Genomic DNA, 26,629 nt, shown 5'->3' with positions numbered 1-26,629 from the left:
AAACCTCCTTGAACCAGAAGACGACTCTTTGGTGATCTAAATGCCTTTCCCATTGTCTCCACTCGTAGCTCTTGCATTTTCGCCTTGGCTGGCTGTGCACTATTTAAGGCAGATTACAAGAATGGCGAGCGTTTTCGAACATATTGTCATTTTCATCGACGAAGACACATTACAAGTCTCCTGGGCCTCTGACAGGTGAATTTATTCATTTCAGGGATCTCGAGGGAAGTCAGTCAGCTAGAAATGATCCCTTTTAGCGATGTCACTCTCAAAGTCGACTTTTGAGTTCTAATCCTGCCTCCTCCGGGTGGTTTTATTCAGCTGAGGGGGACCTTCAGTCCCCAGGAAGAGTTGAAACTCGTTCCAACTCATTTATGGGCTTTCCAACGGCGCCGTTCCTTCCAGTGGCTCTTAAGGTCAACGGCTCTTTCTTTAAGGTCAGAGGACGCTCCTGGCTCTGCGGCGTCCCTCAGCCCTTCCTAGTGTGGGCGTTCCTTCAAAGTCCTGAAGAAGAGCTCCTCCGTCCCTCTTAGGTTGTCTGTCCGCAGAAGTCACGTCTTGAGATAGGCGCTCTCGAGGTCCGTTTCCAACGGGTCGTTCTTCTTCGCCCATTGGGGGGTCAAAGGCCTTCGGAGGTGAGCGTCTTGACGTCGGATGGACGCACTTTCCCAAGATCTTTCCAGATTTGATTCAAAGAATCTCTTTGGCGGCGCTTTCAGCCACGCAGGGCTGAGAACCCAAATTTCTATGTGGGCTTTATGTTTTTCCCCCTTTTCTGTTTTATCTTTTAATTTGTTTTATTTTTGGGCTTAGGCATTTATATATATATATATATATATATATATATTTATATATATATATATATATATATATATATATATATATATATATATATTTATATTTTTTTCTCTGGGCTTTTGTTCTCTTTTTTCTAAATTTTCTTCATTTTTTCATAAATTCTTTTGTTTTTTTCTTTTTTCAGCCACTCTTGGACGCAGCACTTTCAGATGCCATCTTCCGTCGACCCGCTTGGTGATGGAGAACAGGAAGAGGAAGGGCTGCACCACTACAGCCAGGAGCAAGTTCTCCGGGCTGAAAATGATGAGGCGCCATTCCTCTGACCTCAGCAAGTCCTGCAGAGGGACTTTGTGTGGAACCACGGGCTTGGGCTTTGGGCGGCGACAGAGGCCGCAGATACTCAGGAATGGATGGTTGAGGTTCAGGCACGTCCTGTCTTGGCAGATCCATTCCTGAGGCTGTCGCCGACGTTTCAGAGGCCCGGGGATCCCGATGGGGAAGCTTTCCGTTGGAGTGGGAGGTGGAGGGACGACCTCCTGATCCCTTTCCTTCCCTCCGGCTTCCCTCGGGCCTTCGGTCTTTGGGCTTTGATTCCTTGGTCCATCCTTTGGTACGAGGGGCAATTCGGTCCATCTTTTCTGAAGGCACGAGGACGGACGCTGACACTCCTTGCGTCTCTGGCTTTCCTCGTGCCTTTGGGAAGCCCTTTGGACCTTCTCGAGGTATTTTTTGACGATGAAGGGACGTTCAGGTTTCAGGATCGGGAATTCCTATATTCCTGCAGGATCCTTTTGGGCCGTCGAAGAACCTCGTCCCGCTCTCGTAGGGACTTTGGTGGCTTTCGGAGGGGTTCCTGTTGATTCAAAATATAAAAATAATAACGAATAAATAAGTAAACAAATAGAATAAATAAATATATAATGATAAATCATAAACACAAATAATAATAATTAATAAAAAATTATTAATAAATAGTAAAAAAGAAAATAAACTGATGGATAATGAACAGATGAGTGATATTGAATGAATGAATACAAGTAAATCAATTGCAGGCATCACAGCATTTTGCTTAGGCGTTTGTGACCCGCGCAAGTTTTTCTTTTGTAAATACTTGCAATCAATAAAAAAAAAAAAAAAAAAAAAGCCGACACGACCAGTTCTCTCCCGGGCACATCTGCAAGCAGCAATTCTCTCCAGCAAGTCGCCTTGGGACCAGTTCTCCCCAGCAAGACGCCTCGGACGCAGTCCTCTCCAGCAAGTAACGTCGCCAAGCTTCAAGCGGCCCTTCGCACCAGCCCACGACACTTGATGAGACCCTCACTCCGGACCTTCCCTCTACGACCCCTCGTCGGTGACCTCCGAGCCTAGTAACCATTAAATCTTAGTGTTAGTGTTATTGTGAGTCTCATTTCCCTGGCTTGTCTGAACCAAACCACAACAGTACCATAAGTGGACCCAATGTATCCATTTGACATGTTGTTATCAGATGTATTATGGCTTACATACTTTGGATCAATTGTAGAATTTCCCACCCCCCGCGTGCTGATCGGTTGGGGTCTGGGGTGCTCCGCCGTCGCTCAGGTCATGGTAACGTTTTTCATTACTTAACCTGACCATTAATCACGGGCGTATATTCAGGGTGTGCTATGTGTGTGCCGCATACCTTCAGCCAGAGAGAAAAATGCATGATAGTTATAAATAATTTCAGCAGTAAGTGGGAAATTATACTTTCCTATTATTTTAACCGTTATAGTATTTTGCGCTATAGATGTGTTGTGATTAGGTTCGGGCAAGCCAGCAGGGAAATGAAACTCACAACACCAAGGCACTACGGTTTTAATGAACACTAACCTCGTAGAGTGAAGGTCGTAGACACTAAGGCACTCGGGTTTTTATGAACACTAAGCTCGTGGAGGGAAGGTCGTAGTCTGAGAGCGAAGGGCAACTTGAAGCTTGGAGAGGACTGCTGATTGGAGATGTCGTGCCCGAGAGTGAACGACTTACGACTTGCAAGGTAAGACCACCGCCCGCTTGCTCGCTCGCGCGGGATCGGTTTTTGTGGGAGGGGAAGAAGGTCTGTAAGAAAATGAAAAGATACTAGTGTATAAAAGAGGGCTATTGCCACCAGGTGTGAACTGAATTCTGAATTCCTAGGAAAGACCAAACGCTTGCGCGGGATCGGTTTTTGTGGGAGGGGAAGAATGTCTGTAAGAAAATGAACAGATAGTAGTGTACTGTATAAAAGAGGGCTGGTGGATCTCCGGGGAGCTTTCCTGAGTTTCTGATTGGCTGGAGGAGTGCCGTAACAAATTCAATGAGGAACAACACGGTTTTTGTAGTGGTTGGTCATGTGTATCACAACTACCTAATCCAGCATTATGACGTACTACCTGAGACTGTCAGTAAGAGTATCAATTTGGATGTTATATGCCTCGATTTCGCCAAACCGTTCGATACGGTAGACTGTGATATCTTCTTAAGAAAGGCTAAAGAATTGGGAATTGGAGGAAAATGGGTATATGGTTGCATAGTTTCTTACACAACAGGAAGCAGGTGGTACTCGTCAATGATGAAATGTCTGATAGCTCCCATGTTGCAAGTGGAGTCCCCCAGGGATCAGTATTTGGACCCTTACTATTTTCAATCATGATTGGAGACATAGATAAAGATATTAGGTACTCACGTGTGTCATCGTTGGCGATGACCATATCTCTTCCAATACAAAGTCTCCCGCAGATACAGCAAACGTACAACAAGACCTTAAATCCATAAATGACTGGACAAGAGAAAGCAATGTCAAATTCAACAGCGAATATGTTGAGCTGATTCGATATACAATTAATGAACATTTAAGAATAATGCCCTATTATGCCAATGAACTAAGCTTTGAAGAGTATATAGACATTATTACGAAGACTGCAAACCTGCAGACGGGCTGGATTTTACGCACTTTCAGAACTCGGTAGGCCAAACACCTACTCACCCTCTGGAAGTCGCTCGTGCTCTCGAAACTTGAATATGTCTGCCAACTGTGGCCACCAAACAAGATATGAGACACTGAACAACATGAACAAAATCAAAGGGTGTTCATTTGATAAGTAAATACTGGAACAGATCAAGATTATTAGACGGAACTAAAAAAAAACTGGAACTTCGCTCGGTGCAGAGCAGAAGAGAGCGGTACGCCACCACGTATATGTGGAAAATATTAGAGAGGCAAGTGCCCAAACCTACTGCCGAGAGCTCCATGAATATCAAGAGGTGTTTAAGTAGATCAAAGGCTTTAACAAGGGTGATGCAAACATGTTCATCATATTAAGACAACAGGGCAGGAGTCACAGTAATGGATTTAAACTGGACAAATTTAGATTTAAGAAGGAAATAGGCAAGAATTGGTTTACTAATAAGGTGGTCAACCAATGGAACAAACTTAGTAACCATGTAGTATCGAGCGCTGAAAATATCAGTTTTAAGAAACGGTTAGACAACTTTATGGATGGGGATGGCAGGTGGTAATGGACATGGAACTGTCAGGTGAAGGCCTCATGGTCTCTTGTAGTCTCCTTCATTCTTATGTTCTTATGAACTGTATCATCCAAGACATGGGAGAGCCTGCAGAGGAGGAATACCCGAATTCGGTGTCTCTGAGCGACTTAGATCTTTCCACGCTAACAGTTTTACACATGAGAGACCCAAACTATTCAGCTGCCTACCAAGAAGAATCAAAGATTTGACGGGTGATTCCTCGGTTCTGGCACCAGTCTGGTCGTCCTGTGTTGGACTTGCTTAAGTATTTTAATATCTCTTAGTTAGTGAGGTCATCATGCAGCAATGGGCTCCGTAATCCAAGATGGGTCTGATTAACTTTGTGTAGGGGGAACATAGGATCTCCTTGTTAATGTTCATGTAGCTCTCCTTGATAATATTAAATTTGCTGTTTGATTTAACCGCCACTTTCGCTGTATGCACCGATAATTTCAGGTCTGATTGTTTGTGCACCCATTGAAGTCTTGGCCGTTATAGCCCCATTTCCTGCGATTCACCATGGTCTTGAATCACGTGTTGGACTCGTGATCGACAGCTATTTTCCTCACAGAAGAGAGCTCAGAGCTTATATATAACCGATCTATGGGTAATGCTGTGACCTTACACGCATACACACACTCAACTCCCCGCCCACGAGTGATCTCTAATTCAGTACATACAGATAAACGCTACCTACATTCTTCCTCTTTATTTTGGAAACAAACTTTTAATAATAAACATTTATGGAATGATGAATTTTTAACGATGGATCTGTATATTCTAAGCACTGTATGGCTTTGGTTTGCTATAGTTATCCCTGATAACATCCATTTTTTGTTAGTCCATATGTCAGTTTTCTTCGTCTGTGATAAGGTTCGTGGTTCGAAAGACAGGATTGTAAACATAAAGATCGTACTGACAAAGTTAAAGAGTTGCGTTCTGCAAGTTACATCAGTCAGCTTGAACTTTGAAGCGGATTGTAAAGGTAAATTGAAATGTTGTTTAAATATGTAAGTTAGAAATCCAGCCTTAAGAAATGTGGAACGAAGGAAACGTAATAATAGGAGTGAATGGACTGAGATCATCATCATGAAAGGATGACATGAAGTAATGTTCTCATCCGATTTAAGTAACTCTGAATAGTAGTGCTGGGCAAATACCGCTAATTTCAATACCGAAATTACCGGTGAACAACAATACCTTTACCGAAATTACCGACAGTTAACCGGTAAAAGACTCGGGAGGTGGGGGTGAAGTCCTAAGTTCGAGTCGAGTTCGGCTTATCAATGTTATTAACCTTCAATAACTTAGATCACTGGTTCTATATTACATATCAGTGTTATTGTTATGTCGTTGTACAGGGAAAAGTAATACTTTAATAGGTGCTACTATGGTATGCTACATACCGCGCGAGTGAGTGAATGGAGGGTGGGTGTGGTGTGTAAACTTTCATCCGCGTGTGTCTGCATGCATGGGTTCATGTTTGGAGGGTGCATGTGGGAGTGGGAGTTTTGTTAATACGCACACACATACACATATAATGAGCTTTGACTAATTTGTAATAAATGTTTTCCTAAAAACTAACCTAACCTAACCTGACTAATTTGTAATAAATGTTTTCCTAAAAACTGTTTTATGCTCCCTTGTTTTAATACTTATTTCATACAAATTAGCCCAGCACGTGATCCAAAGACCAAGGTACTCAAGGATATATTAGATTTCATTGTCAGCATGTTTGTTATTTATTTCCTCAATTATTTTTTCATACAAATTAGTTCGTATCCTTATTTAGAAACGGAAGCATATTGACATTTTCATCACTTATGCATATATATATATATATATATATATATATATATATATATATATATATATATATGTACATATATATATATATACATATATGTACATATATATACATATATATATATATATACACATATGTACATATATATATATGGGTCCTCGTTTGACGGCACGAGGAATTTTTCGATGAAACTTTCACCTTTAATAAAGTTTCATATGCTGATCACAGAAATAACAGTAATTCTATTGAGAAATTAACAAAAATGCCGAAAAAAACGGTTTTAATGGTAAAAAAAATTACCGAGACCTTAGCGGTACATACTTGCTTAATGATAAAAGTTTAACTGTTAAAATTAGCGGGACACTGGGCCCGTCAGTACCATCACTCAGTACCACCAAGCCAATACGTGCTTACTGCTCTCTGAGTGTTATGGTATAGCTCATCGAGTTATCGGTTAACGGAGCTTTAACGGTAACAGAATTTTTGCCGGTAAGCTACCGTCAAGGTTGTTATCGATAAAACCTGTAACTTTACCGGTAGCTGCCCACCACTACTGAATAGATGTAGAACAAATATCACATGATGATACGGTGGTGTGGGTAAACCAGTTCAGTCTGTCAGGCCCAGCTTTAGAAGTGTTGTACTTTTTCTAATCACTAGTGCCGTGGAGAGGAATGGGCTTAGGAGTGGTTAAATGGGGTTTTCTCATGTATGAAGTATATATGGTTTGATTCACCAAGGATCTTATAAATAAAAGATCTTTGTTGTGTGTAATTACGTTTTTGTAGTATACAGGAAGGGAGCTGTACTGAAGGAATGCTATCTCGGTCAGTCCCCTGCTCCAGGTCTGAGATTCGGTAACTGGTAGCATCTACCAGGCAGGCCCATAACTCAGAGAAGAAATATTGTATTCTCGATAAGAAATGCTAGTGTAGGATAAGGTGTTGAGTATCTTCTGTGTGGTTTGATTCTGTGGGTTGGCTTATACTGTGCAGGTACTGTTAGGTGGATGGTGTCCTGAACACAAACATTTAACATGCCATTGTTAAAATTTTAATTCTACTGAGGGATTTTTCTAGAGGTAGTTGTTAAAGTATTGAATTTGGTTTGTCATAAGAACTTGTCAATTTTTTTTTTTTTTTTTTTTTTTTTTTTTTTTTTTCTAATTCTGTCTCACAGGCTCCAATAATCATGCCTTATTTAAAATTGGTATATTGTTCCAGGTTAAGTTACATCTTCTCTTGGTCTATTGAAATTAATGGATTTGTATACATACATATACCAAGGCCTTTTCCCCCTTCCAAGGGAGGTAGCCAAAAAGGGAAAGGCATAAAAACACTCCCACCCATTTCATCCCTAAATACACTCCACACCCCTCCCACCCTTCCTCTCATCTGAGCACCTCCTGGATGACGGATTTGTATGGAAAGTTATATTTCTTATACCTTCAGACAAGTAATCTTTTTTAGCTTGTGATCCCAGATTCTGTCTTGCTTCTTATTTCTGGTGTCCTCCAGTCTAGCTGGAGTGGCTCCTCAGGTAACATTTTGTATATGAATATCCATTTGTGAAGTTTGGAGACTTAGATGATGTAATAGTGATGACCCCGTTGTGAAGGTCATAACATTCTCCAAAAAGGTGGGTCTTGAGGTGTTTCTTGAATATTTCAACTTTTTCAGCATATTTTACTTGGCTAGGCAATTGGTTGATCTTTCCCAAGTTCTAGGTTAACTCTTGGTCCCCTAGAGCCCTTGTGGATGATCCGAGTCGTTTTGTCAAAGGTATTAGGTCACTACCTAAGTCAATAAGTTGGTCTCTTACTCGTAGATATCTGACAATGTTTTCTCACTACTTGGTAGATTAATAAACATAATTTGTATTCAGTTCTTGCCTTAATAGGTAGCCATTGAAGTTGAATTAAGCAAGGAGTAGCCCTGTCTTTTTTTTTTTTTTGTAAAGGATGAATTGGCTACTTTGTTCATTATCACCTATAGTATTTTCAGTAAATAATTTCATAGTTTGTGATAATTGGAGTTGCAATAATCAAGTCTACTTATAACATAATTCTGAATAAGAAACAGTGTTTTTGCTATCAGGGTACTTTTTTTATGAAGGCGTATGTGATAGTTTGTAGACTTTATCTTGCTATTAATTTTGTATTCAATTCTTGCCTTTATAGGCAGCCAGTGAAGCTGAATTAGGCAAGAAGTAGCTGTCTTGTGGCTTTTTGTTGTAAAAGATGAGTTTGGCTACTTTGTTCATTATCATCTGTAGTATTTCCAGTAAATAATTTGATAGTTTTTGATAAATGGAGTTGCAATAATCAAGTCTACTTATAACATAATTCTGAATAAGAAACAGAGTGCTTTTACTATCAAGGTACTATTTTTATGAAGGCAATATTGCATGTGTGATAGCTTGTAGACTTTATCATGCTATTAATTTGTTTTTTCACTGTCAAAATCCATCAAGGATAACCCCAGATATTTTACACTTTTATAAAGGGTAATGCGAGTTCTGTTTGCAGTGATATATTTAAGATTTGAGTAATGCTTTAGTTTATTATTTGATACAACAATCATTACCTCTGTTTTATCTCATTTAACTTGAGTTTCCTTTTAATCATCCATGTTTTTATTTCCTTCATAAGTATCTCTATCTTGTTACCGTGTCCACCCCTTCTTTAATTTAAAGATTGCAATCAGGTCCTCTTTTTCACTCCAGTCTTTAACATTGCCACATTACTTTCCAGTGTATTTGTTTACCAAGTTGCTCCTAATTCTTCTTTATATCCAGTTTTAATATACAGGGTTGGAACTGTGCTTGAGGGGTCCTGTCTCTACATATTTATTTATAAAATGCTGTCTTAAATTCATTAATGTCATTGGCCTGGAGTATATTTTCTTGTAGGTTAGCCCACAAATATCTGTATGAAAAGATGTAATTCATTAAATCTTTTATGCAGTCTCTTTTAGTTATTTACTATGGTATTTAATCCATTCATCCCATACCAGCAGATCATCAATACCCATTTAATTTGATTGAAAATGAGTTGGGAGATCAGGTTGATGAAAGAGTATGGGGATGGTTTGGACACAGAAAGAATGAGTGAAGAAATTTGCTGATGATACAAAACTGTGTGAAATGGCAAATGGTCACTTAAACCAATTAGATATTCAGGAAGATTTAGATAAACTACAGCAATGGTCTGAAAAGTGGCTAATGAAATTTTAACACTAGTAAATGTACGTTTATACACATGGGTAAAAATAACAATAAGTATGATCATAATTCATTCGGAAAATCATCAACAACAGTGAATAGTGAAAAGGATCTTGGTGTGATTATCAGTAATGATCTCAAATCATCAAAACTATGTATGTCTGCCTCAGAGCAAGCTAATAAGATTCTAGGACTGATTGCGTGATCTTTTGACTTCAAAAGTCCATCACTCATTAACAAGCTATATAAATCGTTAGTTCGTCCACATTTGGAATATGCTGTTTCCATATGGTCACCGAATCTCATTAAAGACATTGACAGATTGGAAAAAGTACAATGGCAAGCCACAAAACTGATTCCAAGTATCAGAAACAAATCATTCGAAAATCAACTAAAACATATAAATCTATTTTCCCTAAAAAAGTGTAGATTCAGGGGTGATTTGATACAGGTCTTTAAGATTCTAAAAGGAATTGACAACATCAAAAGTGACAAAATTTTCACACTGAATGAGAATCAGACAAGAAATAATGGTCTCAAACTGTCAGGAAATAGATTTAATTTGGAAGTGGGTAGAAACAACTTTGCCAACCATGTAGTTAATGAATGGAATAAATTTCCTGCAGAGGCAGTGTAATGTAGTTCAGTTCAAAGCTTTAAGAATCATCTAGATAAACACCTAAGCAAGATGCTGTAATGATTATCATTTATTTTATATTATTTGTTTATTTGTTTTGTTATCATTTGTCTGTTTATCATTATTTGGTTGATTCTCATTTATTAGTTATATCTCATGTATTATTTACTATTTTCCTGTTTGTTTATTATTTAACTATACCTATGCATTTATTTATGTATTTTATTTATTATTTATATTATTATAGTTTTTTATTATTTTTATTTTTTTGCATTTGACCTAGATATGGACCAAAAGGTCTCCTGTCAGCATGCTCCACCTTTGTAATCCTTTGTAATACATTGTACCATATAATGACAGTGAGTGATTGTATTCTGTGGTAAAATTATGAAGACATGTAATAGTAAGATAAAATTGTAAAACTTCATTTTGTCACCAGTCTGTTAGGGTCATGAGGAATTTATAAACCCACTTGACCTCAAATGTGGTATTGACTAATTAAGTTTTGTGTAAGAAATATTTTAGGGACCTGTGTTACATTGTTATAGACCATGATTGATGATTAATTAAAAAAAAAAAAAATGATACTAATTTACTGTCTACAGTCCCTCCATTCTGCTACTTCTTAAATCTCTCCTATACCACCTCTGAATCTACATTTTTGTCTCAATGTTGGCTCTAGCACATACACCTAGGTCCCTTAATTCAACACTCGCCATCCACTTGTGGGGATATTTGGGCCCAGGACATAAACCCACTTCAGGAATTGGTGGCATTTTATGTCCTGGGCCACTTCCTGAAGTGGATTTGTCCTGGGGCCAAATGTCTGCACAAGTAGCAATTGACGAAAGTTGGATGAAGAGACATGGGTGAACTTTGTGTCAATATTGTCCAAAAGGGCAGAAGTGGTGATTGTTTCTAACAAAAATTCTAAATCTAGTTGAGAATATGATAAAGGAATGGTTGTGTAACACTGAGTTTAATGTGTTTTTACATTTGAACACAGGTTTTTATGGTTGAAACAGACATGGACGAGTCAGCAGTTACCACAGTTAAACCAAGATGTCAGGATGGAGGATGGCAGTTGGCACTACAAAATGTCACAGAGCGCTTACAGTATTTGTATTCAACACGTGAACATACTGATCTTGAAATTGTCCTTCCAGAGTATGATGAAAAATTCAAGGTAAGATTGATTTATTTTCCTTTTATTATTATTATTGTTATTATTGTTATTAATAATAAAGGAATAAAGAAGAAAAAGTGGGAGACTTGTCTTGTATCATTATTTTACAATATGCAGGCCCACAGGCTGGTGCTCATCATGAGTTCCCCTGTTTTTGAGACCATGCTCACAGGCTCTATGGCTGTGGAAAAGGAGCTCACTTTGTATGAAGACTCCCCGCAGGCAATCCGTAGACTTCTGGACTGCATGTACAAGGACAGCATGGACCTAGAATCTATAGATGAGGCTCTAGAGGTATATGCTGCAGCCCACAAGTACCAGCTTGATGTTGCCAGAAGAATTTGTTCAGAGGTAGGAGGATTTTGTTATTGGTTTAATGAGAATGTAGTTAATTTAATGTTGATTTTTTACCCATCAGGAAAATGCTATTTCCAGTCTCACAGTTGTTGATTTCTTTGTCATTTAATTTGCACAATGTGTAATTGAAGAGTGATGTGACCTGCTAAGAGGTTCTTATTTACTGGGTATATTCTTTTGAGTGGATAAGGAGGAGGGTCCCCCCATATAAAGGAGCAATTATGATAATGATTGAAATGCACTTTTGCATAGAAAGAAAAACAAGTATGATATAAAAAAGATGATTGCAATACAATAAGCTATAGAATTATTGCTCCAAGTCACTTGAGTTGAGCAAGGCTTTGCAACCCTTCTTCTCAGGAATTCTTCCTGGGCTCCCTTGGAGATAGTGTTACACTGGTTGGAAACTCCTGCTATAAATGATGAATATGATAGCAGAATATTAATTGCTTACATGTACTAAAAAGACTTTATCCTGTATAAGTGGGTGATCGGACCAAGACATACGCTCACCGTCCACTCACGCATTACCCACTTGTCCCTTTTTTATTATAGGTCTCTATTGATTTCATAATAGATATATAGTTCCAAGTGCCTTTACATTTTTTTTTTCTGTGGAAATTATATTCCCAGTTCTTCATTGTGGCATGGTCGAAGGAGGGATTGAGGAAGTTGGTGACGGAATTTGGGAGGATGTGGAAGAGAGGGAGTTTGAAGGTAAATGTGGATAGGGGTGTGGTGATGGGGTGTGCGGGGAGAGAAGGTGGCAGTGGACTGGAAGTGAGTATTAAGGGAGAGAGACTGGAGGAAGTGGATAGTTTTAGATACTTGGGTGAAATGTGGTGGGAAAGGGAGTGGAGGTTGAGGTAGAATGTAGATTGAAAGAAGCATGTAAATGTCTTGGGGGATTAAAAAGTGTAATGAGAAATAGACATTTGACAATGGATGCTAAGAGGAGATTCTATGACGGAGTGATTGTGCCGACAGCACAGTATGGGGCAGAAACAAGGAATATAAAAAGAGGAGGAGTTTGAATGTGCTTGAGAAGAGGTGCTTGAGATGATGGGGTTACTAGGGCGGATAAAGTGAGAAATGAGGAGGTGAGAAGGAGAATGGGGATGGAAAGGGAGTTGGAAGATAGGGTTGATGAGAGTATTGAGTTGGTTGGGACACATGGAAAGAATGAGTGAAGAAAGACTAGTAAAAGAGGTGTGGAAGGCAGAGGTAGAAGGAGTGAACATGAGGGAGCAACCAAGGATTAGATAGATGGATGGGGTAAAGGGGCATTGGGAAAGAGGGGAATGTTTGTTGACGAAGGAAGGGAAAAGACAGAAGATAGAGATGAATGGAGAATGGTTGTATATGGATAGTGATGTGATGCATGAAAGGGAATGGGTGGGGGTGAGGGAGTATGTGTGAAAAATAAATTGACGCAGCCTGAAGGGATTTCTCCCCGTCTTCTCCATTTCTGCATAAGGGGATGGAGAGGGGGTCGCTGATTTAATGAAGCGGCCTTGCTGTGGATGTGCTGTGTCTTGTAACACTATTGACCCAGGGCAGTGGGCAAGATGCAGGGATGACCCATCATCCAGGAGGAGCCAAGATAAGAGGGAGGTAGGGGGTTGGATGGGAGTGGAGCATGTAGGGGATGGAATGGGTGGGAGTGGATTTTATGCCTTTGTTTTTTGGCTACCTCCCGTGTAAGGGGGAAAAAGCCTTTGGTATATGTATGTATTTCATTGTAATGTTTTATTCATGATATCAAGTACCTTTGCAGTATATCATATCCAACCTGACAGAAGAAAAAACTCTGGTAGCTTTGGATGCATCATTGTTGTATGAAGACCTCAATATGAATAACAAGTGTAATGAAGTGAGTACTGTGCCATTTCCTTCCAGTAGTGCAAATTCATTTAAGTTCTTAATTATTGGCCAGGGTGTTCAAACATTTTGATTATCAGAGAAACTTGTTTCATGTTTGATAAGGTCTTGATGCTCTTTTAGCTACATTTTTTTTTTTATTATAGATACTTTTAGTTTAGATATCTTAATGCTTTAATAATGTAATGTACAAAAAAGTCTTCCTATAGTATCCAAGTCATATATTTTTGATGAGCTGCCCTAAGTCTTTGAAAAAGTGGTTTGGCAGGAATGTAGATATTAATTACAAAGTATATTATTCATGAATGAAACTTTTACAACAGTGTGGAGGTACAAGCAGCTAAAGTAGCACTCGTGCTTTGTGGACAAAGAATAGTTGTAATTGTTGGGGCAGCCATAGAATTAGAGTTAATAGTATGGTTTCATTTATAATTCTTCATATGTTCAAACACTTGAGCTCACCTGACTCCTTAAACAGACAGAGCTCAGAGAAACAAATGCAGTACAACTCCTTGATGCCACTAGCACACTACCCTTACATGAAAAGCCAGGTCATAACTATGTGGCAAAAGAGACCACTTCCTTGGCTCTAGGACAGCATTTCCCAACTTGGGATACTGTGAAGTGATGCCTAGGCTACATACACTTTCCTTAATCCATCTAGTAATAAGATATTAGTTTGGAGGTGCTGGACTGCTTAGGCCAGACAACAGGGGTTGCTGAGGTCAGAAAAGTTTGGAAATGCTGCTCTAGTGACCTAAAAACTTCTAGACCAAAGTGGGTGCTGTCCATGCAGTATTAGATCTCAGTTGAAGTAATTTTATTTATCATTATTATTTATTTATTTTTTAATCCTGTGTTGGTCAGTTATTGGATAAGAAACCTGATGATGTCATGGGTGCTGACTGTGTGTCCATGATCAGGAAGGAAACAATGAAAAATCTGCTGCAGAGGGAGGACCTTGAGGTGTCATCAGAAATGGTTTTATTAAATGCCATCATTACTTGGTGAGTGCTCTTACTTTCTTATAACATCATGGTAATTATTTTTATTGCTTTACTTTGCAAGATAAGCAGGAATGATGACGTACAACTTTCTCATTTTATACTGCATATTTTAGGGGTAAAGCTCAGATTTACCAGAGAGAAGAGGAACCTTGCAATAGTGCTCTACGGAAGGAGACTGAAGACCTTTTGAAGGAAGTGCGGTTTATGACCATGTCCAGTGACGAGTTCATTGATAAGGTCATTGATACTGATATTTTTAGTCACACAGAGTGTATTCACATCTTGAAGTGCATTCGGGGTAAGGATATATCAACCATACCAGAGTCAATACCATTGAATCCTTCAGCCATTCACAGAAGGATTTTTAAGGCTGATTTAGGAGAAGTCGGGAAGTATCATCATACGTCTGTATGTGAAGCTAATATAGAATGTACAGTATGTTCAGAAATAAGAACTTCAGAGGACATAATGGTTTACCAAATTGAATCTGACTTCCCCAGGCTGCTAACGAATATATGTGATGAATCAGGAGAAAATTGGTCTGAATCATATTTGAATAGTAGATTTAGCACTTTAAAGGAACCATTTGTGATGGAAAAGGGTAGAACATATATCATAAATGGTGTCTTTCTATCAAAAACTGAAATACTGTGTTCAGAGGATGGTTCTTATACCACCACTGTAGGAGATGTATCTATATCTTATGACAGTTGTTATAAAATGAACTACAAATTGTATTTCACTCCTATTAAGAGTAAATGTAGGTGAGTGATGTTTGCCTTTGGTACATAGTGATACCCCCACAAACTGTATTAAAAGTATTGTCTGCATGTCGTCATGGAATGAAGAGCAAGCAAAAAAGAGTGTGGAAGATGAAGGTGGGTGCAGTGAACCCGAGGGGAAGACCAAGAATCAGGGCATTAGGTTTAACAGGAATAATGTCGGTTGATCAAGGAGGGAAGATGTCAAGAGACGGGTGTGAGTGATGAGTAGTTGTGTATGGATGAGGGAATAACGTGGCCCAAAGGTATTCCTTTTCGTTTGCTCTGTATTTTCTCAAGTAGATCAAGGGAAGGGGATCAACATCTAATGAAACCTTGGAGGGTAAGTCAACTTTCAACTGTCAACCCCTGCTGTGGATGTGCTCTGATTTTGTACATTGCAGTGAGCAGGGGAGAGGGATGACCCAATATCCACTAGAAGCTAAGATAGGAGAGTCAACAGTTGGGTTTTTTGAAGGATGTGGTATGAATGTATGCTTTGACTCTGCCACCCCTTTGTAAGAATGAAAAGGTCTTTTAGTATCTGTGTATTTACACATGAAAAGTATAGTTTTATTGGTTACCCATATTGTAAAGGTAATTGTGGGTTTTGATTAGTATATACATACATACATATACCAAGGCTTTTTCCCCCTTACAAGGGAGGTAGCCAAAAAGGGAAAGGCATACATATACCAATGACTTTTTCCCTCTTACAATGGAGGTAGCCAAAGTCAAAGGCATGAGTCCACTCCCACCCATTTAGCACCCCTCCCTCCCCCTTTTCTTGGCTCTTGGATGACTGGTCATCCCTGCATCTCACCCATTACCCTGGGTCTGAAGCAATGCAGCAAGACACAGTAAGGCTGCTTCATTTAGTCAGGACCCCCCTCACATCCCCTCATGCAGAAAAAGAGAAGACGGGGAGAAATCCCTTCAAGGCTGTGTCAAAATACCATTCACACATGCTCCCTCACCCCCGTAACCCCAACCCACTCCCTTCCATGCATCACAGCATCATCCATACACAACCATTCTCCACTCGCCCCTATCTTCTGTCTTTTCCCTTCCTTCCTCAACAGACATTCCTGTCTTTACCAATGCCCCTTTTACCCCATCCATCCATCTCATCCTTGGTTGCCCCCTCATGTTCACTTCCTCCACCTCTGCCTTGCACACCTCTTTTACTAATCTTTCTTCACTCATTTTTTCCATATGTCCAAACCATCAACTCTATCTCCCAACTCCCTTTCCACCCCTGCTCTCCTCCTCACCTCATTTCTCACTTTATCCAGCCACTATAGTAACCCCTACCATAATTCTCAGACATTTCATCTAGAACACATTTAAACTCTTCCTCTCATATGTTCTATGTTTCTGCCCCATACAGTGATGTCAACACTAGTTTTTACAATATTTGGTGTTATATACAATACACCCTTTTAAAAGATGCCTCTTTTTTACTAGAGTGTTTGAATGTTTCATTGTACATTTGGGGGAAGATACTATATCCAAGATAGTTTTGTATAGAAAAAATATATGATTGTGTGCATGTAAATACAATATTGTGACATTGTTATAAAATAAAATATGAAATCTAATTCAACCTCTCATTAACTTTTAAAGCAATTTGCCACAACATCAGTGTCAGCGATTACTGGAAGATGCAATTGAAGTAAATATATTACAAAATATGTTCCAAAATAGTAAGCCATGTACAAAAAATGTACAGACAAGGCTAATATTTCACTAATTAATACATATCAACCTTATTGTATGTTACCAAAACTGGTAAATAAATTTTGACATATAAAAATTTCACATGGAAACATATTGGTGAATGATTTGTGTTGTTGTTATTATTATGAGAGGGGGAGTTGCCGATTAAATAAACCCTTTCTGTGGATGTGCTGTGTCCTGCTGCATTGTTTCTGATCCAGGGCCGTGGGTGAGGAGCCAAGAAAAGAGAGTGGGAGGGATGGTGAATGGGAGTGGAGTGTGTGGATATGAAATGGGTGGGAGTTGTTTTATGCCTTTTAACTTGAGCTACCTCCCTTGAAAAAGAGGAAAAAGCCCTTGGTATGTGTGTGTATTATTATTATTTTTATTTTTGTATTTATTTATTTATCATTATTTATTCATTTATTTATTTTTCAAAAGAGTTGTGGAAGGGGCAATCAAGACCTTTGAAAAATGTAATTTTCGCAGGAAAATTAATTTTTCCCTGATACAAATCTGAGGTACTCCTTACAATAGGATACTTCGCGTAGCGCAAATATTCTACCGCTAAATTAAAATCTTCACTCTGTGGGTCTGGGCAACGCTTATCCTCAGTAAGGGGCCCTATTGGGGCAAGGGGGCCCTTCCCCTCCACCACAAGTCTCGCACACTATACTCCATTCTCTGAGCCAGGTATGAAATTAAGCACAAGGTTTGTCAGGCAAGGAGAAGGAACTGTTTAGAGGGGTGGTTGAGGAGGGCCATTAGAGGTAAGGAGTACCTCAGGTTTGTATCAGGAAAAAATTAATTTTCCTGCGAAAATTACATTTGTTCCGAAGAATACAAACTCTTCGGTACTCCTTACAATAGGAGACTCGGACTTAGGAGGGAAGGAGGTTGTTATCTAGCCTGGAAAACCCCCGTAAGGAAAATTTAGTGTGCCAAGACTACGTTGACCAGACCCCTATACATTCCCCTCACTTTGAAGTGCACCTTTTTCTGTTCCCTGGAGTGGAGACAGACTGGTTATAATCACTTTTGTACCACTGAAGGGCTTGAATTGATTCCCTTGGAATGCAGGAGAGCCCCCGGTGAGGTAAGGGAATGTAGGAGTATGAGAAGGACTTTGGAAAGTTATCCCTGCGGTTGCCGAGCCAGAACCAGGATGAGTTGTCAGGGTCGGCTGTGTGCTCTTGGGGAGGTGTATATCATTTCAGGACTTCTTGGGCGGCCACTATGGGGCCCAAAAAGAAGTTCCCTAAAGAATTCTTTGAGGTAAAAGGAAGTGAACGTATTCTGGCTCTTCCATGTACCTGCTTGAAGAACCTGGTTGACTGACAGATTCTTTCTGAAGACTAGGGAGGTCCCCACTGCCCTCAGGTCATGGGCTATTGCCTTAGGGCAATCTGTGTGGTTCATGTCGTAGGCTCTGTGGATGACTTCCTTGATCCAGTAAGAAATGGAATTCTTAGTGATGGGCTTTGGTTTACCTTTAGTAGAGATGAACAACCTTTTAATTCTGGTCTAAGATGTTCGGTTCTCTTGAGGTAGGTCCGGATGGCTCGTACTGGGCATAGTACTGTTTCAGTCTGTTCTCCCCCTACAAATTCATCTAAGGACGGAACACTAAAGAACCAGAATGTAGGGACGGATTTGGCAGGATCTTGGTTTTTGGCAATGAATTGAGGCATGAAAGTGAAGGAGACCTCTTTCCATCCTTTGGAATGGGCGACTCTATAAGAGATGGCGTGTAACTCCCCTACTCTCTTGGAAGATGCCAGGGCTAGCAGAAAAACTGTCTTCAAGGTGAGGTCCTTCAGATGTGCCTCTCGGAGGGGTTCGTAAGGGGGACCCGTCAGAGAGTTCAGGACTAATGCCACATCCCACGGAGGAGATTGAGTGCTGAAGGGTTCTTGTGCCAAGCCCCGTTGATGGGTTGATGTAGAAGATCTGGTCTTCCCTGAAAGGCCAGAGGCTCTTCTACTGCTAGATCGAGGGCGTCTGGAAACCATGGGGCTTCGGGCCACCAAGGAGCAATCAAAGTCATCCGAAGGTTGGATGCGTTTCTTACTCTCTGGAGTACCTTGTGGAGCAAGGGAAACGGTGGGAAAGCGTAGGTGTCCAGGTTGCCCCAACTTTGCAGAAGAGCATCTTCTCCTGCTGCCAGAGGATCCGGGAGAGGGCTGAAATATATTGGGAGTTGGTGATTCCATCTCGTGGCGAAAAGGTCCACTAGAGGGGAGCCCCATTTGCTGAGGATGAAGTTCGCTACTTCTTGATGGCGCCACGACCTTGCCCTTGGGACCAGGTTCCCTCCGTCTACCTCGCCGTGACCTGTGGACGACTCTCTCCCTCTGGAGTAAGTTTGGGCCAAATCGGAGACATGACGATTTTTAGCCAAATCTGTGGGTCCCCTTTGGTAATTTTGGGGGGTCATTTTGGTCACTTGACCCAATTGGGTCACCACCTCAGCCACAGGTCGAGGGTCACCAGGGCTCTTGCGGACTCCACTTAGATACTGCTGAGGCTAAAATTACGGGCGCCAAGAGGCAGAAATGAGAGGGGAAAAAGACACACAAATTTGGCTGGTTGCCACGACCTTGCCCTTGGGACCAGGTTCCCCCCGTCTACCTCGCCGTGACCTGACGACGACTCTCTCCCTCTGGAGTAAGTTTGGGCCAAATCGGAGACATGACGATTATTAGCCAAATCTGTGGGTTAACCCCTTTGGTAATTTTGGGGTTCATTTTGGTCACTTGACCCGACTGGGTCACCACCTCAGCCACAGGTCGAGGGTCACCAGGGCTCCTGCGGACTCCACTTAGATACTGCTCAGGCTAAAATTACGGGCGCCAAGCGGCAGAAATGAGAGGGGAAAAACACACACAAATTTGGCTGGTCGCCACGACCATGCCCTTGTGACCAGGTTCCCCCCGTCTACCTCGCCGTGACCTATGGATGACTCTCTCCCTCTGGAGTAAGTTTCGGCCAAATCGGAGACATGACGATTTTTAGCCAAATCTGTGGAGGTCATTTTGGTCACTTGGCCCGATTGGGTCACCACCTCAGCCGCAGGTCGAGGGTCACGAGGGCTCTTGCGGACTCCACTTAGATACTGCTGAGGCTAAAATTACGGGCGCCAAGAGGCAGAAATGAGAGGGAGAAAAGACACCAAAGGTTCACCGGCCATGTGAATGTCTGAAGTTTGTAACATCAAGGGAACCCTTAGACCCTATGTCTATTACGGGTTCAAACGGTCAAAAGAACTGAATAAGGTCGCCACCCGGTCGGACACCGGGGAAAGAAAATCAAACTAACTTAACTTAAAGAAATCTAATTAAATAAATTATAAGTATGAAAGTTAATACAAGTAAAATGACACGAAAATAATATAACAAAGACACTATTACAATTAAACAAACATGATTTTACATAATACATCTGACTTCTGATCATACATTTGACATTACACAAAAGAATCAAGTTCGAAGATTTTAACGGGATTGAATAGACGTAAGACCGGGTCACAGATCACCAAACAGTCATGAAATATAAACTAATCCTAAGCCCAATGCTACTCACTCCGCGCTTCACTTATATAGGGCTCTACAAAGCTAAGTCCTAGTAGATCTGGCTTGCTGCTATACCAAGGGAAAAGGGTCACTTGGCCCGATTCGGTCACCACCTCAGCCACAGGTCGAGGGTCACCAGGGCTCTTGCGGACTCCACTTAGATACTGCTCAGGCTAAAATTACGGGCGCCAAGAGGCAGAAATGAGAGGGGAAAAACACAAATTTGGCTGGTCGCCACGACCTTGCCCTTGGGACCAGGTTCCCCCCGTCTACCTCGCCGTGACCTGTGGACGACTCTCTCCCTCTGGAGTAAGTTTGGGCCAAATCGGAGACATGACGATTTTTAGCCAAATCTGTGGGTTAACCCCTTTGGTAATTTTGGGGGTCATTTTGGTCACTTGGCCCGATTGGGTCACCACCTCAGCCACAGGTCGAGGGTCACCAGGGCTCTTGCGGACTCCACTTAGATACTGCTCAGGCTAAAATTACGGGCGACAAGAGGCAGAAATGAGAGGGGAAAAACACACACAAATTTGGTTGGTCACCACGAGCTTGCCCTTGGGACCAGGTTCCCCCCGTCTCCCTCGCCGTGACCTATGGACGACTCTCTCCCTGTGGAGTAAGTTTGGGCCAAATCGGAGATATGACGATTTTAGCCAAATCTGTGGGTAATTTTGGGGGTCATTTTGGTCACTTGACCCGATTGGGTCACCACCTCAGCCACAGGTCGAGGGTCACCAGGGCTCTTGCGGACTCCACTTAGATACTGCTCAGGCTAAAATTACGGGCGACACGAGGCAGAAATGAGAGGGGAAAAAACACACAAATTTGGCTGGTCGCCACGACCTTGCCCTTGGGACCAGGTTCCACCCGTCTACCTCGCCGTGACCTATGGACGACTCTCTCCCTCTGGAGTAAGTTTGGGCCAAATCGGAGACATGACGATTTTTAGCCAAATCTGTGGGTCCCTTTGGTAATTTTGGGGGTCATTTTGGTCACTTGGCCCGATTGGGTCACCACCTCAGCCACAGGTCGAGGGTCACCAGGGCTCTTGCGGACTCCACTTAGATACTGCTCAGGCTAAAATTACGGGCGACAAGAGGCAGAAATGAGAGGGGAAAAACACACACAAATTTGGCTGGTCGCCACGACCTTGCCCTTGGGACCAGGTTCCCCCCGTCTACCTCGCCGTGACCTATGGACGACTCTCTCCCTCTGGAGTAAGTTTGGGCCAAATCGGAGACATGACGATTTTTAGCCAAACCTTTGGTAATTTTGGGGGTCATTTTGGTCACTTGACCCGATTGGGTCACCACCTCAGCCACAGGTCGAGGGTCACCAGGGCTCTTGCGGACTGCACTTAGATACTGCTCAGGGTAAAATTACGGGCGACAAGAGGCAGAAATGAGAGGGGAAAAACACACACAAATTTGGCTGGTCGCCACGACCTTGCCATTGGGACCAGATTCCCCCCGTCTACCTCGCCGTGACCTGTGGACGACTCTCTCCCTCTGGAGTAAGTTTGGGCCAAATCGGAGACATGACGATTATTAGCCAAATCTGTGGGTTTGGTAATTTGGTAATTTTGGGGGTCATTTTGGTCACTTGGCCCGATTGGGTCACCACCTCAGCCACAGGTCGAGGGTCACCAATGCTCTTGCAGACTCCACTTAGATACTGCTCAGGCTAAAATTACGGGCGACAAGAGGTAGAAATGAGAGGGGAAAAACACACACAAATTTGGCTGGTCGCCATGACCTTGCCCTTGGGACCAGGTTCCCCCCGTCTACCTTGCCGTGACCTGTGGACGACTCTCTCCCTCTGGAGTAAGTTTGGGCCAAATCGGAGACATGTCGATTTTTAGCCAAATCTGAGGGTAATTTTGGGGGTCATTTTGGTCACTTGGCCCGATTGGGTCACCACCTCAGCCACAGGTCGAGGGTTACCAGGGCTCTTGCGGACTCCACTTAGATACTGCTCAGGGTAAAATTACGGGCGCCAAGAGACAGAAATGAGAGGGAAAAAACACACAAATTTGGCTGGTCGCCACGACCTTGCCCTTGGGACCAGGTTCCCCCCGTCTACCTCGCCGTGACCTGTGGACGACTCTCTCCCTCTGGAGTAAGTTTGGGCCAAATCGGAGACATGACGATTTTTAGCCAAATCTGTGGGTTAACCCCTTTGGTAGTTTTAGGGGTCATTTTGGTCACTTGGCCCGATTGGGTCACCACCTCAGTCACAGGTCGATGGTCACCAGGGCTCTTGCGGACTCCACTTAGATACTGCTCAGTCTAGATTTACGGGCGACAAGAGGCAGAAATGAGAGGGGAAAAACAGACACAAATGTGGCTGGTTGCCACGACCTTGCCATTGGGACCAGATTCCCCCCGTCTACCTCGCCGTGACCTGTGGACGACTCTCTCCCTCTGGAGTAAGTTTGGGCCAAATCGGAGACATGACGATTTTTAGACAAATCTGTGGGTTAACCCCTTTGGTAATTTTGGGGGTCATTTTGGTCACTTGCCCGATTGGGTCACCACCTCAGCCACAGGTCGAGGGTCACCAGGGCTCTTGCAGACTCCACTTAGATACTCCTCAGGCTAAAATTACGGGCGACAAGAGGTAGAAATGAGAGGGGGAAAACACACAAAAGTTTGGCTGGTCGCCATGACCTTGCCCTTGGGACCAGGTTCCCCCCGTCTACCTCGACGTGACCTGTGGACGACTCTCTCCCTCTGGAATAAATTTGGGCCAAATCGGAGACATGACGATTTTTAGCCAAATCTGTGGGTAATTTTGGGGGTCATTTTGGTCACATGACGATTTTTAGCCAAATCTGTGGGTTAGCCCCCTTAGGTAGTTTTGGGGGTCATTTTGGTCACTTGGCCCGATTGGGTCACCACCTCAGCCACAGGTCGAGGGTCACCAGGGCTCTTGCGGACTCCACTTAGATACTCCTCAGGCTAAAATTACGGGCGACAAGAGGCAGAAATGAGAGGGGAAAAACACACACAAATTTGGCTGGTTGCCACGACCTTGCCCTTGGGACCAGGTTCCCCCGTCTACTTCGCCGTGACCTGTGGACGACTCTCTCCCTCTGCATTAAGTTTGGGCCAAATCGGAGACATGACGATTTTTAGCCAAATCTGTGGGTTAACCCCTTTGGTAGTTTTAGGGGTCATTTTGGTCACTTGGCCCGATTGGGTCACCACCTCAGCCACAGGTCGAGGGTCACCAGGGCTCTTGCGGACTCCACTTAGATACTGCTCAGTCTAGAATTACGGGCGACAAGAGGCAGAAATGAGAGGGGAAAAACACACACAAATTTGGCTGGTTGCCACGACCTTGCCATTGGGACCAGATTCCCCCCGTCTACCTCGCCGTGACCTGTGGACGACTCTCTCCCTCTGGAGTAAGTTTAGGCCAAATCGGAGACATGACGATTTTTAGCCAAATCTGTGGGTAATTTTGGGGGTCATTTTGGTCACTTGGCCCGATTGGGTCACCACCTCAGCCACAGGTCGAGGGTCACCAGGGCTCTTGCGGACTCCACTTAGATACTGCTCAGGCTAAAATTACGGGCGACAAGAGGCAGAAATGAGAGGGGAAAAACACACAAAAATTTGGCTGGTCGCCACGACCTTGCCCTTGGGACCAGGTTCCCCCCGTCTACCTCGCCGTGACCTGTGGACGACTCTCTCCCTCTGGAGTAAGTTTGGGCCAAATCGGAGACATGACGATTTTTAGCCAAATCTTTGGTAGTTTTAGGGGTCATTTTGGTCACTTGGCCCGATTGGGTCACCACCTCAGCCACAGGTCGAGGGTCACCAGGGCTCTTGCGGACTCCACTTAGATACTGCTCAGGCTAAAATTACGGGCGCCAAGAGACATAAATGAGAGGGGAAAAACACACACAAATTTGGCTGGTCGCCATAACCTTGCCCTTGGGACCAGGTTCCCTCCGTCTACCTCGCCGTGACCTGTGGACGACTCTCTCCCTCTGGAGTAAGTTTGGGCCAAATCGCTACGATCTTCTGTTTACAAGTAATGACAAATTGTAACAACCTTTTCATTGCAATAAATCGCTACAATTTATCGTAGCGTGTAAACCTGGCTTTAAGCCTTATTATATGACGGATGAACCATGGAACCAAACTGAATGAAATAGATCAAATAAGATAGATAAGTTTATACACTTATCTATCTTATTTGATCTATTTCATTCAGTTTGGTTCCATGGCCATAGATGAATAAATGCAAACTAATATATGACAACTAATATAAACTAATATATATGACAAATGAAATATGGAACCAGCCAGGATAAAAGAGATCAAACAAGATAGATAGCGAATGAATAAATGAATAAATATATACATAAACTAATGAATGAATGAACGAGGAGGACAGTGGCGCGCGCCTCAATCTAAGTGTGTTTGCGGGGACCGCCAGGGTGAGTTCTGCACCATTTAACGCGTAGTGTAAGACTAAATATATGACAGATGAACCATGGAACCAATCTGAATGAAATAGATTAAAAAAAGATAGATAAGAACATAAGAATGAAGGAGACTGCAAGAGACCATAAGGCCTACACTAGGCAGCTCCGTATCCATCACCACCTGTCATCCCCATCCATAGAGTTGTCTAATCGTTTCTTAAAACAACTGATAGTTTCAGCGCTTACTACATGGTTACTAAGTTTATTCCATTCGTCGACCACCCTATTAGTAAACCAATTCTTGCCTATTTCCTTTTTTAAATCTAAATTTGTCCAGTTTATAACCATTACTGCGAGTCCTGCCCTGTTGTTTTAATATGATGACCTTGTTTGCATCACCCTTGTTAAAGCCTTTGATCCACTTGAACACTTAAAGTGAAAAGAATGAGGGGTGTGTCAAGCTGAGAGGAAAGATAAATGGTGCAGACGCATACATGTTAATAGAGGTGAAGGCAGTAAGGGGAAGATGGGCAGACTAATTCAGTGATTTGTTGAATGTAGGGGAGGTTAAGGATTGATTGGTTTTGGTAGTGGATGGATAGGGAAACGCTGTGATGGGAGAAAAATAATAGGGCTATTGGAAAAGTTGAGGTACAAAGAGAGCTAAAAGTTGGTAAAGCACCTGGGCTAGATTACAAAGGATTACAAAGGCGGAGCATGCCGACAGGAGACCTTTTGGTCCATATCTAGGTCGGATGCGAAAAAAATCATAATATTAGAATAATAATAATAAAACTATAATAATGTATGCAACAAACAAAATACATGAATAAATGCATAGGTATAGTTGAATAGCAAACAAACAGGTAAAAAGTAAATAATAATAAATTGGCACATAACTAATAATAAATGAAAATCAAGCAACAAATGATAACAAAGCAAAAACAAATAATATAAAATAAATTATAATCATTACAGCATCTTGCTTAGGTGTTTATCTAGATGGGTGTCACCTGGAGTGTCTGACAAAGTGAAGAACAATTATAGTCAAGTGGATAGTGAGATTGTTTAGTGTGTGCCTAAGGGAGAGGAATGTGCTAGAGGATTATGAATGCAATAGCTTTAGAGCAGCGTTTCCCAACCTTTTCCAACCATAGCACCCCCTGTTGTCATGTCTAAGCAGTCCAGCACCCCTATCTTGTTATTAGAAGGATAAAAGAAAGTGAAGTGTACTGCTTGATGATTTATTTTCTTGATTCCTTAGAACTGAAACAAATTGACAATATTGTTTGCAGATGAAATAAGAACACCCTAGAGAAATAAAATAGCATGGAAAGTCAAATATGCACAACTAGGTAATCAATGATACATATACCAATATGATTTTTGTGTGCATCAGTTCCCAGCATCTCCTATAATTGATTTCAACACCCCAGGTTGGGAAACGCTGTTTTAGAAAGATCAATCTGTTGAAAATGGGTGGTAAGGCATATGGGAGGTGAGAAAATTAGGAGAGGGAACACAGAGGAAATAATTGGGGGGGGGTGAACAATGTGGGTTTAGGAAATGAAGTTGTTTGGGTAGATTTTTCGTAGTCAGGTGTATATATATATATATATTATATATATATATATATATACAAGAAGCTTTTGGAAAAGGCTCAGGATATCTTTTGGGTTTTTATGAATCTTGAAAAGGCATATAACAGGGTTGACA

At 41.9% G+C, this 26,629-nt stretch overlaps 1 protein-coding gene across 2 annotated transcripts; it reads left to right on the top strand.

Annotated features, from left to right (window-relative positions):
* The first annotated feature begins 5,203 nt into the window (after positions 1-5,203).
* On the top strand, positions 5,204-16,782 carry LOC143037602 (BTB/POZ domain-containing protein 6-A-like). Of its 2 annotated transcripts, XM_076206076.1 has the most exons (6): positions 5,204-5,308; positions 10,996-11,175; positions 11,293-11,526; positions 13,310-13,405; positions 14,281-14,420; positions 14,534-16,782. In XM_076206076.1, exons 2-6 carry the CDS (start codon positions 11,002-11,004, stop codon positions 15,186-15,188), a joined length of 1,299 nt encoding a protein of 432 aa, XP_076062191.1. In that variant the 5' UTR covers positions 5,204-5,308; positions 10,996-11,001; the 3' UTR covers positions 15,189-16,782. The 2 variants fall into 2 exon arrangements, with proteins under 2 accessions (XP_076062191.1, XP_076062192.1); XM_076206077.1 differs by lacking the exon at positions 13,310-13,405.
* The last annotated feature ends 9,847 nt before the right edge of the window (positions 16,783-26,629 follow it).

The sequence above is a fragment of the Oratosquilla oratoria genome, chromosome 22 (assembly GCF_046742065.1).
Source record: "Oratosquilla oratoria isolate Oo_2021 chromosome 22, ASM4674206v1, whole genome shotgun sequence".
In the NCBI taxonomy this organism is placed as follows: Eukaryota; Metazoa; Arthropoda; class Malacostraca; order Stomatopoda; family Squillidae; genus Oratosquilla; species Oratosquilla oratoria.
The sequence above is the reverse complement of the archived record's forward strand: the minus strand, read 5'-3'. Positions and strand labels throughout refer to the sequence as shown.